Raw genomic sequence first — 16127 nt, 5'->3', positions numbered from 1 at the left:
GAGTTCTTGTTGTGTGAAATCACGCTTACTGTGCTGAGCAGCGCGTCGTAAACGGCGTTGACAAACTTGGCGTTGACTCCCGAGTCGTCTATGGTGTTAAACGACCCGTTCGCCTCTCGCTGGGGGAGGAAAAGGAGGAAAGAAAAGGAAAGGAGAGAGCATGAGAAAAAAGGAGGAAAAATTGCTTTCCCATCGTAAAACAGTTACGGCATCTGGTGAAATTTACCTAAAACACTTTTCTCACAACGGGCATTCTGCTGAGAGACAACTGTGAGTGTGTTTATGTGTCCTACCTTGAAGGCAGCATTGATTTCTATGAAGGAGTCGAAAGTGGTCAGGTAAAACTCTCGGACCTCCCTCCAGTCCCCTGATTGGACGGCACGCTCCATGTCCTCCCTGGCAACACAAACACACATAAACAATGCTTAAAACACAAACCAGAACCGGCTCATTACATAGTGTTTGTTTTCAATTCTTTAGAGAAGCAGAAGTGAGTTGGGTTTTCTTGTCTGGACTTTTTAGCAAAAGTTTGAATGTTTTCGGGTCCCAGTTCAGGGACTGGACACTCACTGAAACTCCTTGGTGGTCTTGGTGCGCAGGGGGATGATGGGGTCAGAGGGGAACGGAGCTTTGACCTCTGGAGGCAGAGTGTCGATGGAGAGGCGCTGCTTCTGACGAACATCGCTGCAGATCGGAGGCAGCTCTCTCCCTGGAAGAGAGAGACGGCAAACCACTCGTTAACTCGAGTCTCCTTCGGCGCAGGGAACTCATTTTCATTTCAACTCTAGAGACTCAAGCGAGAGCTGCTCAAGCTCAACGGTAAAAATATTTTACACACTAACTGCAATCATCTGTACAAAAAAGTTATTCAAAAAGTTCTTTAAATAAATGTAGAGCTAGAGCAGCTCTCACACAGAGAACAATTATCCAGAGTTCAGATGAAAACATCAGTTGGCTCCAGATGTTAATTAGAATCGTAATACTACAAAATAAGTCTGTTTGTTATATGTTTATAATCTATTTGGTTTGAAATCCACAACCAGCTCATAATCAAGACTTCATGTAGTCCAGAGGATTAAGATGCTGCTTCCGGAGTTGAACCAGATCTTGAAAGGTTGAAAGTTTTTGTTTGGACTCTTATTCTGTAAAATATCTTTTTGTACAAATACAAAATTAGATATTTAAAGATCCAGACAACACCCAGAACTTCAGTTAGCAAACCTGCTTCTTAACCATCTGAGCTATTGCAGCTCTCACACAGAGAATAATTATAGGTCTTGAAAGGTTTTTTGTTTGGACTCTCATTTTGAAAAGTGACAGGACCAAACCTGATTCTCAAGCAGCACACAGCAACTATCAGCGCTTCCTGAGCTACATCAGCTCTCACACAGGGAACAGATAAAGTTATAGATGTAAATACAGAGATACAGTTTCAGCAGGATCAAAATTTTAATGACAATCATGATAATAATCATGAAGTCTGACAATTTTTTCTTCACTTTCTAAATGTTATTTCAGTCTGCGGGCTGCAGTCTGTATATTTTGTGATTTTGCCAGTGACAACATGTCGCACCAAGTTGTTCGCCAAGTTTATGAAGGAGGAAAAACAATTTATAAATTAATCAAACAATCAATGATAACTGCCAATCACAGATGTGAAGCTCGAACGAGCTTTAAATGATGGAAAGGAAAAAAAGATTAATGCGATGAAATCAAAGACGGGAATTGTTTTTACCGTTTCTGTTTGTAAACAAAGAGAAAAAGGAGGATGGACGGCAAGAGAGACAGACTGAGGAAGGGATGTCATTGATGATGTCGCTTCCCCACACACACACACACACACACACACACACACACACACACACACACACACACAAACAACAGCTATTAACCCCAATCAGTGTGTAATCACAGAGGCCAGGCAGAAACACACACATTCAGTTTCACCCATCCTCCCACACTTTTGAACATCTATTCACTCTGTTTATAATTAGCCTCCTATTGTTCTCCGTCTCCACAGTAACAATAGCCACCAGCAGACGGACCTGACCAGGTGCATTGTGGGTGCTCGCTGGTGTAGGCGTGGACACATTGTTTAGGCAGAAGCGACGCAGATGGATACATGACACTGTGATCGGGTTTTTATCACATTCATCCTTTGAAGAGCAGAGCGGCGACGTTCATCCTGAGGGTGGCGCTGGAGAAAAGGTCATAGGGTCACCTCGTGGGCAACAGGAAGAAGAAAAGAACAGCTGATCAAAGCGAGAGCAAGGAGAAGACAACACATCTTTCCATCTTTGCACCCTTGCCCTCCCCCGCTCCTCACCCTCTGCTTCCTAATTACCCCTGCTTCGTCAGTTTGTGTGTCACCCAATTTAGTCCTGACAGCAACAAGCCCCCGTCGCCATGACACCCTTTAATCAGAAGAGTCATCTTCAAGACCTCCAAGGACATCCTCCTCCTCCTCCTCCTCCTCCTCGTCTTCTTCCTTTCATCAAAGTTTTCTTCAACGGAGCCTTTGAAGTCCTTTGACGAGGTTCAAGTGGACGACCTCGTTGTCCTTGTCATCTAGTGCTGTCCATTAATTCATGTAATTGTTCCTGCTGAGGTTTAATGAGCGGAGCAGTCCACAGACCTCAGTGAAGATGAGCCGTTAACCATGTACGGTGGGAGGAAACCAAATATTAAACACCTTCGTAATAAGAAATCCTTTTAATTAGGAAGCAATTCACACTTATTGAAACACTGGCCCTTCAGTATTTCATTGGGGTTACTTGTTGTGACACAATCTGCCGTTCAAATGCACCTGTATGTGGATAAAGGTGGAAATGCATTTAGAAGGTATGTGATCAGATCTCAGCCAGGTGTAAAATCAATACAGAAACATCCCCTAACTCCACCTCCCTGTGCTGCCGCCCTGCAGAAGCTCCCAGCAGCAGCCGCCACCGCCGCCGCCGCAGCAGCAGCAGCAGCAGCCGCAGCAGCAGCAGCAGCAGCAGCCGCCGCCGCTGCCGCCGCCGCAGCAGCAGCAGCAGCAGCAGCCGCCACCGCCGCAGCAGCAGCTCCCAGCAGCAGCAGCAGCAGCAGCAGCCGCCGCCGCCGCGGCAGCAGCAGCAGCAGCAGCCGCCGCAGCAGCAGCCGCCGCAGAAGCAGCAGCCGCCGCAGAAGCAGCTCCCAGCCGCAGCAGCCGCAGCAGCAGCAGCAGCAGCAGCTCCCAGCTGCAGCAGCCGCCGCCGCCGCCGCAGCAGCCGCAGCCGCAGAAGCAGCTCCCAGCCGCCGCCGCCGCAGCAGCCGCAGCAGCAGCCGCAGCAGCAGCAGCAGCCGCCGCCGCCGCGGCAGCAGCAGCAGCAGCTCCCAGCAGCAGCAGCAGCAGCATTAGCATTAGCAGCAGCAGCTCCCAGCAGCAGCAGCCGCCGCCGCCGCGGCAGCAGCAGCAGCATTAGCAGCAGCATTAGCATTAGCAGCAGCAGCAGCAGCAGCAGCAGCATTAGCATTAGCAGCAGCAGCAGCATTAGCATTAGCAGCAGCAGCATTAGCAGCAGCAGCAGCCGCAGCAGCAGCAGCAGCAGCAGCCGCAGCAGCAGCAGCATTAGCATTAGCAGCAGCAGCATTAGCAGCAGCAGCAGCAGCAGCAGCCGCAGCCGCAGCCGCAGCAGCAGCAGCCGCAGCAGCAGCAGCTCCCAGCTGCAGCAGCAGCAGCAGCAGCAGCCGCAGCAGCAGCAGCAGCAGCAGCAGCAGCAGCAGCAGCAGCAGCAGCTCCCAGCTGCAGCAGCAGCTGGTGAGTCGTCCCTGTTAATGAACTACAGCTGTACGTGGCAGGAGCTCCCCCGGCCTCGCATGACTAATCTGCATATGGAGAGCCAATCACAGCGCAGACACAAGTGAAGTGACAAGGAAGCTTAAGAAGTGTAAATGCAGAGACTGATGTTAATACCAAGTCTGAATGAAGCCTGAGACTCAAGTGCCACTTTGAATCTGATACGTGCATCTACTTGGTTTTAATTTCAGGTGCTTGGGATGGTGTTGATTATTCCTTGTGCTTATAATAAAATTGATTAAGTTAATATGTGATTTGCTTTTTATTTGCAATTACCTCTTTATTTTCCTTTTATTGATCGATTGTTTTGCTTCAGAATTAAAAATGCTCTGTGGTAACTATATGTTCATCACACACACCTCAACTGTTTAAAGCTCCCTCCAGTCTGAAGGTAAAGAAGAGAGGCTCAGAGCCTCCTCTCTTCTGATTGGCTCACCGACCTGTTGTTACTAGAGCTCCAGAGAGAAGCCTGAGAGAGGAGATGTAAAACTACACTGAGATGGTTTTTATATCTTCTGATGATCAACACTTCAAATAAAACACAGAAGAAGAAACATGGAGCTTTAATGATTTTATTTGAGCAGCAGGAAGTTGGAGTTTTAAGGAGAAAGAGACCAAAGGTTTTTAAGGACAGCAGAGTAAGTAAATGATATTTTTAAACTAACTGTTCCACTTTCTTCACTGTTTCCTGCTCCAGTGTTCCACATCAATAAAGTCTGGAATCTTATTCCATAACAAACTATCACGCCAGTGTTTTCTGAAGCTGAAACGAAACTCAGACAGATTCCAGCTCGCATCAGACTCTTCGCTCAAAAACCGTTTCTGACAATATTAACAGGAAGTACAAACCTGCTGTAATACTTCACAGGTGAAATAGCAAATTGCGGTGATTATGCAGCGAGTCGGGCGACTGTAACGGCCCGAGGAATGCTGCACTCACCGTCTTATGTATGTGTGTGTGTGTGTGTGTGTGTGTGTGTTGAGTGTTTTTGCTTTCATATGGTTTTCATTTGGGCCGGAGGTTTGCATAATTATTCTGGCATCAGTCGCCGTGGTGACAAAGCGAGCTGGTGAGCGCTCCGCTGGGTCTGCGTTCTCACGCCAGTCAGAAATAACTTCGCCTTCGGCGGGAAGCAACACTCCCTCTAATGTCACAACACGACGCGCTCACGACAAATAAACAATATCGCCGCCATCTTTTTTTCGTCCCTTTTCCAGAACAGATGATCCTGGTTTCCCTCCATTTCTTTAGTGAAAGAAACCGCGCCGGGAGACGATTCAAACATCTGTCAACACAGAATCTGAAATCATTGATCTCTGATTGATTTCGCCTCTTAAATCTACTTCAACCATGAAGGTAAAAAGGCAGAGAATGAAGCATCGCCACAACAAACCCTCTAATCAAACACGTGACCCTGTGATTTTCTGCACAGTGAGTTTTTGTAAAATGCAAAGTCATCAGCTGGAAAACATGAACCGCTGCTTTTCCTTTTCTTTTCTTCATGAAAACCTTCCACTTTGGAGACACGAGTTCGCTGCTCCGACGTCGTTGCTAGCAGCTCAACATAAACACAGTCTGAACACATACATCAAGCGTACTGTAAACACAGGAAGTAACACATCATTACATCCCAGACGAGATGGAGAGCACGGTTTCTCCGAGACAACAAAGGCAGTCAGACAGTGAACGCACCACTAGGATGGAAGCAGCAGCAGCGTCGCGGCGTGTTGCTCTGCTCCAAGTTAAAGGTGAATGTTGGTTCAGTAAAAACGATGAAAACCTGACGTGACTTTCTTCAATATTTTTTTTTCTCTACAACGATTTCATGCAACATTTTTTCCTGAATCTGGTTTTAGGAAAAATAAAACATTGACTTTATTTTTGAAGGCAGAACATTCAACCAAAATTCAGCCTGTTGCTGTTACATTCACTGCCACGCTCGGCCGCGTGCAGTTTCTCATGGAGCCGCCAAAGTCCTGGAAGAAATCTGCACAAAATAATAATATAACATCTTTAAATCTTATTTTCTTTGAACAGTTTCATCATTTTGTTTATTCCTCAGTTTCTTCCAGGACTTTTCTGAACTCGTGTGGTTGTCCTGATGCTGGTGCAGCAGCGTGCTCCAGACCGACCCAAAACACTGAACCTGAACTCACCGTGCCTGAGCCCCAGGGTGCCGCTCAGGGTGCCCGCCAAGCCCCGCCCCCCTGCATCCCTCCGCTGGCTCAGTGTGGAGATGAAGGTGCCCAGAGATGGAAACGGCTGCTTGGCTCCTCGCCCCAAACCCTGTCGCAGGAAGATGACATCATCATGGTGAGGAAACGGAGAAGAAGAATTTCTGCTTGTGTGTTTCGTTTGTTGGAGAAACTGAACTGTGATCAGCTCGTGACAAATATTATAAATAAAAATGATGATGAAAAACTAATAAAACAGACACTACTTTACTTTTTGGGCCTGAATCCTTCAGACTCGTTTGTTTGTTTGTTTGTTTTAAATTGAAATGCATCTGTACACGAGCCTCTCATACAAACTTTGTCTTTTATAATTGGATTATTTTCCAGTTAAACAACGTGGCAGATCAGAGTAACCAGTTCAAAACCTGTGTGAACAGTAAATGAAATAATCACAAAAACAAAAAAGATAAATACATTCAAGTTGAATGAAATAGAAAATATGTATAAAAATGCTGTTTTAAAAATGTAATTTCACAATTTGCTGCACTACAATTAAATGCAACTTATCCGCCAATATATTCTCCAATAAGTAAGTAATATAACAAGATGAGGAAATGATTGATGGATCAAACCTGCAGCTGAAGTGACTGTAACAGATGAAAACTGCATGTGAGCAGTAAATGAAGTAACTACAAACAGAAATATGACGAATGTTATTTAATCAATATGTATAAAAATGCAGTTTTAAAAATGTCATTTTACAATTTACTGCACTGCATTTCATTTTCACTCATCTCTTCACTTGTTCACCAGTAAATCGGAGACAGATCTGAGATCAGCAAATAATAAAAATGAACAAAAACATCATCGAAGCTCAAATAAAACCGAAGCTCTGAATATGGAACATCTTGAAAACGATTAGTGACAAAATAAAACGAGGCCAGAATGTAAAACCTTTCAACACTAATGTTTAAATGTAAATCCATCCTTTGTTTTTCATTTATCTATTTATTCTTTTCCCTGAAAAACACCTTGAAATAAAGAGCGAGAAGCTGAAGCAGCGACTGTTTCCCAGAGAAGAAGTTGAGCAGAAAGTGAGACAGAACCAGGACTCACAGCTGCACGAACACTGAGCCGAGCTAACAACTTTCACTAACTGTTCCCTGTGATTAATCACCGGCTGCGCCGCGACGGAGGGATGTGGAGAGGAGAGGAGGGAGGAGAGAAAATAACGGAAATTACAGGACAAAATAGAAGGAGGGAGGGAACGAAAGGAAGGTGAGGCAAGAAGAAGAGGATATGAGGGTGAAGAAAAAAAGGGATGGGATTAGGAGGGAAAACGAAGGAGAGGACGAATGAGAGAAAGTGAAAATGAGAGCAGGAAAGGAGGGATAAGAGAGAGAGAGAGAGAGAGAGAGAGAGAGAGGAGAGGAAATTGATGCAGATGAGATGGAGAAGAAATGAAGATGAATTAAATGAGGAAGAAAGAGAAAAATATGAGGGACTGAGGGAGAGAGAGGAAATGAGAAAGAGGACAGGAAGTGAGGGAAGAAAAAAGGAATGAAAGGATAGAGGAGGGACAGAAGAGAGAGAGAGAGAGAGAGAGAGAGAGAGAGTGAACAGGAGGAGGAGGAGAGAGATCAACAGATGCAGAGCAGCCGCTCCTGACAGCACCAAACACACACACACACACACACACACACACACACACAGCAGCGATGTGTTCAGGGGCTGCAGAACAGAAGGAGCAGGAAGACGGTTAATCTCCCGTTCAAAATGAATCAGTTTCCAAAGAAATAAGACCCAGAGGAAAAATGTGAAGAAGAAAATATCTTGGTCTTGGCATCGAGACACACACACACACACACACACACACACACACACACACACACACACACACACACACACACACACACACACACACACTTCTACTGTTTCCATGTCATTATATCACTTTGTCTCTTGTGCAGAGCAACAGAAAAACAAAGGGCAGTTTGTCTGAGAGGAAACGTCCCGAGTCAGTTAGTGACAGGTCACGTTTTCAGAGGCGTTATCTCTCTCACACACACACACACACACACACACACACACACACACACACACACACACACACACACACACACACACAGATGACCTCATCAACAACTCAACTCTAAATAACAGCAGATTTACATGAAGTGCAGGTGTTGGCTGGTCGCTCCATCGTTTTGGTTCAAGAGTGAAATCTCTCTCTCTCTCTCTCTCTCTCTCTCTCTATATATATATATATATATATATATTTTCTTTACTGAAACGTTGACGGTCCTCACAGGATTAGTTTAACTGAGTTTATTTATTTATTTAATGAACATGGATGATGCAATCTAACACAGCTCCTGCATGAAACTGAGGTTTATCGCTGCTGCTCGTCCCTCCTCCAGCTTTTACATGTAGAATACCATCAGTCTCTTTTCACTGTTGTAAAACCACAACACTCCACAGAAAAAATACTACATTTACAAACTCATCTGGGAAAGAAATAAAGAATAACAATCTCCAAAAGAAGAAGAGAAAACTTCTGTTGTGATTTGCTCCATGAATAAAAAAGGATTTTTCAGTATGTATTCCTGCATTAATGAATCCGTCTGATACTGAGAGTTTAAACAACACTGTTGAAAATTAAAGTGAAGAAAAGTCGTCTCTCTCTCTCCAGGAGACAAACTCTTCAGCTTCTTGCTGTTCATCAGCTGGCATGTCTGCTGATCAATAAGCAGCGCTGTGATTAGGTTTGAGGGTCTATGGTCAGATTTCTATCCATCACGACGAGCGCGAACACAGCCAGAGGGATCCTGAAGAGACGGAGACACTGACACCTGTGACTCATGCTTCATGTTGCCTTCACCTGGTAATCGAGGCTGATGACACAGCGACGTCATCGCTTCCTCAGGTCTTTCCATTTCTACCGTCCAGACTAAAACACAACCCCAGACTTTTCAAACTACAACAGCTCCAGCAGCGTTTCTGAAACTCTACTCAGTTTTCAGGGCGTTGTGTTGACGGACGGAGGAAAACGTAGGAAAATAGATTTTAAAATGAAAAGGATGAAGCCTTAGTCTCGTTTACTGACGCTGGTTTCCTGCGTCATTCTCTCACCTACTGGATAAGTGACGGTGTTTAATTACACTTGTTTCTCAGTGAGGCCTCAGAGGCCACACGGCCCCTCCTCTCTCTTTAATTATCACCGTCACAGCCCCGCCCACACCGGCTGATTGGCAGGTGACCTCTGGGGAAAGGTCGGAGCGACAAACGGAGACTACACTCACATCAGGAACAATCCTGTTGTCATTAACCAATATTTCACTGGGGTTTGTCCTGATGAAAAGAGCGGCGACGTCAGGCCGGGTCACATGACGACGATCAGCAGCTTCAGCAGCGAATGATGTCACTTCTGTCCAACGCCGCTCAGTCATTAAGTCTGAGAGGAAACGCTGTCATCCAGAGAGAAACCACACCAAGGAGCTCAACACACACACACACACACACACACACACACACACACACACACACACACCACGCCTCTCTCTGATCAGACCCTTCAGGTTTCTGACGACAGCTTTTTCTAAGAAGAATCTGATGTTAAACGTTTCTAAACCCTCCGAGGTCGACGGATGTTTCTGTTCATACATATTAGTAGAAATATGATTTAACTGTTGTCAGAATCTGTCGACTCCACTTTCCTTTACATTTTCCTGTGAGATCGTACGTGACTCCGCCTCTAAACGCTGGTGAAAGTAGAGCGACGGACGACTCAACATTTCATCTTATTGCATTTATTCTTCGTTCATCTATTTTACTCACGTTGCTCTGTTTTAATGAAGCTACAGACTGAACACATTTCAATTCATCCACATCAGCAAAGGTTCGTTTTCACTAAATATTTGAAGAATATTATTATATGTTATTAATATGTAAGAACCCTTTAAAAGGTGAATTTAATTAATAATGTAGAAATGGAGACGTGTCAAACGTTTGGTCTGAGTGACGGTTGATGAATCTTCGGACTGACGGACCTGCAGCTCTGTGAGAACACACACACAAATCACTGTTCCTTCTCTGCTGAAGTATAACACTGAAGATTTCCCCTTAGCCGAGGGAGTCATTTACAGGTGCTGGTCACATCTGGAATTTAAAATCAATCCCTCATCATTAAGGGTGTCCGTTATCTTCTTGGAATCCGTTCACCTTCTTGACACCAGAAATGTGGAAACAGAGTAAGAGGTACCTTTAGTTTTATTCCTTAGTTTGGTTGCCAAGGTTTTTGTGCAGCGGTTTGAGTGATTCCTTAAGTAGAAGACGAAGATAAAGAGGAAACTTTAAAGGCTTACGTGAACATTTAAAGGAAATCTGAACTCAGACTTTCAGGAAAATCTTAAGGTGTTTTGTATTTACTGAAACCACAAATCTCAAATTGAGTTTGATTGAAATTGAATTGAAATATTTGTGTTAAACCCACAGTCATTACTTCTCATCAAGTCCGGCTGAGTGTCGGCACATTCGGTTGAGTGCTGGCACCAGAGGACCAGACGTGAGCCGAGTCTCCGTCGTACGAAGCTGCCAGGTCTGACTGGGGTTTGGGTCGGGTTAGATTTGGGTCAATTAAGGCTGACAAATCAGCTTCTGGCTAGCGGCACTTGTGCCAGCTTTGGGCCAGAGATAGCTCAGTGTTTCCCCTACTGTCGCCATCACCATCTCTCCTGTCCTCTGCTTTCTGTTTCACCGACTGAGCAGAGCAGCGGAGAAACAGGTCGACAACTCGTTACGTCAAGCGCTAACAATACTATCTGTCTGTCTGTCTGTCTGTCTGTCTGTCTGTCTGTCTGTCTGTCTGGATACCAGTCGTAACAGATTCAGGTCACATGGTGTGTTTGGATATCTGGGTGTGAGTGAGATAAAAGCATCACACAGAAGAATCAGAGTGAAGTCAAAGTGAAGCTGCTGGTTCTGTGTGTTCGAGCCTCATTGTTCATAACGGAGTCGTTAACGAGTCCAGAGCGACACGTCGTGAAGGAAACGCGAGACACGGGTTCAAGCTGTGTTTGTAAGCAGCTGTTTGTCAGTTTTCTCGGCTGATGGTCGTTGTTTCTTCTCAGGAAGACAAGAGCTTCGGCCATCTTTGTCTTCATAACACGCCCTCTGAGCAGCTGCTTCTTCAGGACCGACTGGAGGCTGCAGTGACTCGCTATCGGAAAAAATGACGAGACAGGCCGGGGCTAGCTGGTTAGCATGCTAACTTCAGTAGAAGAAAAAAAAACGTGACAATTTGTGTTTGTTTCCACCTCTGGAGACAGATGTTGGCAACTAAAGGAATGAAGTCTGACAACGTGTCTTCTAGACCGCTAGGTAAACAGCCGCTAACGCTAACGTTAGCTATTTAGCAATAGCAAAAACTTACAACTAGCTCCTCTAAGGTTGTTGGATAAATGTCTGAGAGGTCCGACAGGTGCACTACACCTCCCTGTGAACCTGTCGCACTGTGTGTGGAACCTACAACCAACAGCTGAGCGCCGGCTGAAGCCTTTGGAAACATGATGCACATCTCCATCCGCCATCATCATAAAAACACCACATGAGATGACTCCTCCCTCAGAGAGCCACAGATAGAGAGAATCTCTGACAGCAACAACATGACACACCTGTCGTACCTGAAGGTGTCGGCTCCGTGTTTCACAAATCACAGGAGGTTTCAAAACTAATCTGTTTTAATTAACTGGTTGATTGTTCAGTTGTCGACCAACTGCTGAAACTCAAAGATGTTCCATTCACAGCGACATTAAACACAAACAAGCTGCACAGACTCCAGAGACTCGTTTGCATTTTTGCACTTGACTTCATGAATTAATTCACCGTTGAGCCAATAAACTTTTATCTAATCTGATGTAACCGCACCATCATCTCCCCAAACTCATGAGAAAATCTGGTGAAGAAGAAGCAGCAGCAGCAGAAGCTCTGAGTAACTTTCTCTCCAGGTAAAAAACATACTTCCTCCTTCAGTGTTCACCAGCTGTCTTCAATTCCTCTACTTTTTTTTCTTTCTGGTTCTGCAGTTCACTGACGGCCTCGGTCTCTAAAACCTTCTCTATCCGAGCGTTGAGCCTGAATTTCCTCAGATCTCCCTGAGCTCGGGGGGTGAGGAGACTTCTAAGGAGGACTGGGAGAGAAGCAGGTCTGACTGAAGTCCCAGAGAAACCAGAACGCATGCAGACACTTTATGGCATTTCCAGACACCAGCGTCGAGTCGGCCTGAGCAACGGCCGACTGTTTATTGGTCAAAACCATCCGATCTGCACATTCCTGCTCCCTGACACAATGGAGATGACATCAACACAACCAGCCTGCAACCCCCGAACCGTCGGCTGCGAAGTGACACCGATAAAAACAAAAAACCACAACCAAAAACACACCAGCAGAGAGAGGCTCCCTGCTCTGCGTTTAACAACACCACCATTACATCATCGGACGCTGCTGGAGAGCTGATGTCAGGACTCTTTATGTAACACAGGGGCATCACTTTTTCCAAACCGCAGGGAAACAACGCTTTTCTGTCACTCTCAGATCCTGTGAGAGCTTTTATTTCATGTTTTCTGTTGCTCAGGTCTGCGCGTGCTCACCTGGCTGCAAGGTGAGTTCACACTGACAGCTGAGAAGATGATCCCTCAGTCTGTTGAATATCAGACGTGTCTGTGTGGGATCACAACCTGCACCGTGTATCATGTTTTCTATTCTTTTATAACTGCACAAATGCAAAACTGTAAAAAACAAAACAAAAGAAAAACAAACAAAAAAAACAATAAAATATAATAAAATATAATAAAATATAATAAAATATAATAAAAAGTTTAGGTGTTGAAACGTTCCGCTAAAATTTTAAAGACGAAAAAATAAAAGCATCATCCGGACTTTAACATTCTGGACACTGTCACACATCGTCATCAATATTCACTGATCACGTCCTGATGATTATGTTGCTTTCGTTCTTAAAAAGTTATTGACTCTTCCTAAAATCAATATTACTGAAAAAATGATTTGTGCTTCATAAGAAATCTGATATTTTCTTTTTAACAAGGATCAATATGTTTCCTGTTTGTTTGTTTCTTTTGGTTGTTGTGAACATTATAAATGATGAAGTTGTTTTGCTCTGTACAGTTTCATGACCTCATGAACAAATGCAATTTATTTCCTAATTGGAAAATTAGAACTTTCTGATTGGATGCTGCTTTTTTTAAACAAACACATATAAAAAGTATTTCTGCAGAAGAGAGAGAAGGAAGCAGAAGAAAGAAGGGCAGAGCTCTTACAGCTGGAGGCGAGCTGTGGTAAATGGGTGGAAGCTTCTCTCTCTCCCTCTCCACTCCTGACAGCGCAGAATGTTCTCCATCCATCCTCCCGCCGTGGAACACTCTGTGGAAAAAGTTGTTTTTTTCCCCCTGGAAAGACTCAGTCCTCTACAGCCGCGGTGTTCCCGCTCCTCACAGGGCTGCACATGTTCTTCACCAGCGCCAGCTCTGACCCCGAGTTGCCCGTCTGCTCCGCTCGGTCTGCTCCGTTACTTCACATAAATCAGGGAGATTCACATCCTAGAAGAAACGGAGCGAGATCTACCTTCGTCCGACAGGTGGGTTCTCCGTCACGCGCGCAGCCCGACGCGTCAACGTCTCCAAAAGCCGCGCGTAAAGTCTCCGGCGGACACTTCAAAGCGCCAGAGTCCAGTCCTGCTCGTGTTTACAAGAGTTTAAAAGACGTTGAGGAGTTTCTACCCGCGTCTTCTTCTCCTCTCTCTGTCCCTCTCTGCGTCGTCTGTCGGGGAGGCAGCACAGCTGCGGGCCGGCGCCATGTTTGGAGGAGGAGGAGGAGGCGCCGCCTGGAGAGCAGAGGCGGGGAAGGCAGCGTCACACACACACACACACACACACACACACACACACACACACACACACACACACACACACACACACACACACTGAGGGAGAGAGAGAGAATAACGGGAAACAGAAGCTTTGGATTCATAATAAAAGTGAAAGAAAGAAAGAAAGAAAGAAAGAAAGAAGGAAAGAAGGAAAGAAAACAAACATACAAAATGATGCTGTAATTAAAATGATGAGACAGGAAGTCAGGAAGCGTGTCATGTTTTCACCTCAGATCAGACTCGACAGAGAAATTTTATATTTTATAACAAATTAGAAAAAGATTGAAGCCTCTGACAAAGAGGTTCCGGACAGACTGATGACACACCTGTCTTCACTGCTGAACTTATAAATAGTTCCGTTATTTCTGTAAATGTAAAAGAATTCTTAAAGGAACATTGAACCTTAAACTTCTACTGCTCTTCCCCTTCAAGTCTCTGCTGATCACTCTGATTGATGAATCTGTGGTTTCAAACTTTTTCTGTCCTCAGTCCCGTTTCTTTACTATTAATGCCACATCTGTCGCTGGGGGCTTTTGTTTTGACAGTCCTAACAGGAAGTGATGTGCTGTGACTCCCCCCGTCTTGACCTGGCTCCTGCAGACTCCGCGTCACCGCTGCAATTTAACTTCTGTCCATAATTAGTGAGAAACAGGATCCGGGCTGGAGGCCAAGTCTCACTGAACATAAAGAACATAAAGAGGAGGAGGAGGAGGAGGAGGGCGGCTGAAGGCGCAGATCTCTGTGTGTGTGTGTGTGTGTGTGTGCGTGTGTGTGTGTGTGTGTGTGTGTGTGTGTGGTTAAAGCTGAGATCATCTGCGCTCTCTCTCCGTTTGATTTCCTAAAAACAGCCTCAGTGTTTCTGCAGATCCTGGAAAAACCTTGAAGACTCTTTTAGATGTTCGATTGTCCCTCAGACTCCTGCAGTCACACAGCAGCCAGTCAGTGGAATCAGTGGAATCAGTGGAATCAGTGGAATCAGTGGAATCAGTGGAATCAGTAGAATCAGGTCTAATGACAAGAACACTGCTGCTGGAAGAAGCAGAAATGTTCATGTTGTCTGACCCTAAAGCAATAATAAAAAGCTGTGAGTTCTGTTTTCACTTTCTTAGTTCTTTCTTTTGCATCACCAGTAAAGATAAATAATGTGTGTGTGTGTGTGTGTGTGTGTGTGCGTGTGTGTGCACCTGATGTGGACACATAAACACCTGCCGTGAGTTTTGACACATGGTTGAGTGGGGGGCAGCCCCCTGAGGGACCCTGAACGCAGCGTCAAGTCAACACCTTCAGATTCTTCTTCTCTTATTCTGGTTGTAAATAAATGATCAGATTATTTAAACCCCCATGAGTCCGCCTCAGTCCAGGTCCTCCTGGTCCAAACTGGGTGTTCATCGTTTATGTCTGGAGGATCAAGGCAGCAGACTGAGGCACCAGGCACTGTTGCATTATGGGAGTGTTATGTAAGAGCAGATGGGCTGCGGGTGACTCATGGATTTATGGGCTGTGGGCTTCTTCTACAAACACGTCCAGGACACGGCTCCAGAGCTGAGGAGCGAACGCCCGAGTCCGGAGGCGAATAAATAAGAGGGTTGAATGAATGAATGAATGAGTGAGTGAATGAATGAGTGAGCGAATGAATGAATGAATGAGCGAGGGAGCGAGCGATGAGAGGCCGAGCGGAGGATTGTTTATTTGATGTAAACCCTTCACAGAGCCGAGAGTCCTGCTGAAGATGAAGGAGTTTCTCCACAAATAAAACCATCCACTAAATATTTACTTTAGTTCCCAAACCACATGATTTACACAAACTCAACTCTAAACCCTGCCGGGTTAAAAATAACCCAACAACCTTTAACCCCGACACTGCTGGTTGGTTTGACCATCAAACCCAGAATGCTGCTGTTCATTGGACTCAACCTGCTGAGTGTTTAATATCACTCTAATATTACACTGGGCTACTTCCTGCCTCTACTTTTATATTTCATAACAATAACAACAACAAATGTTTATTATATAACAATTATTATCGTTCTGCACTTTATAATTTCCCATAATGATGCAAACAAACACAATACAAAGAGAGACCACTGTCAAATTGTTCATGATAGTTAACTTTTCATAACTAGTTGTCTATAATATACAACAGCACAGAGAGAAAGTGGAAGTAACAGGAAGTAAGTTTAGAAACAAACATCT

At 44.9% G+C, this 16127-nt stretch overlaps 1 protein-coding gene across 1 annotated transcript in view; it reads right to left on the bottom strand.

Moving 5' to 3' along the window:
- Positions 1-13840, bottom strand: part of hectd2 (HECT domain E3 ubiquitin protein ligase 2) — a 41048-nt gene extending 27208 nt beyond the window's left edge. The window contains exons 1-5 of the mRNA XM_022748659.1: positions 13327-13840; positions 5975-6104; positions 571-709; positions 294-396; positions 30-119 (exon numbers count right to left, since the gene is read on the bottom strand). Coding sequence (XP_022604380.1) covers positions 30-119; positions 294-396; positions 571-709; positions 5975-6104; positions 13327-13410 — 546 coding nt within the window. The 5' untranslated portion in view covers positions 13411-13840. The remainder of the gene's footprint in view (positions 1-29; positions 120-293; positions 397-570; positions 710-5974; positions 6105-13326) is intronic.
- Between the last annotated feature and the right edge of the window lie 2287 nt (positions 13841-16127).

The sequence above is a fragment of the Seriola dumerili genome, unplaced genomic scaffold, assembly GCF_002260705.1.
Source record: "Seriola dumerili isolate Sdu_G_001 unplaced genomic scaffold, Sdu_1.0 BDQW01000127.1, whole genome shotgun sequence".
Taxonomy (NCBI): Eukaryota; Metazoa; Chordata; class Actinopteri; order Carangiformes; family Carangidae; genus Seriola; species Seriola dumerili.
The sequence above is the reverse complement of the archived record's forward strand: the minus strand, read 5'-3'. Positions and strand labels throughout refer to the sequence as shown.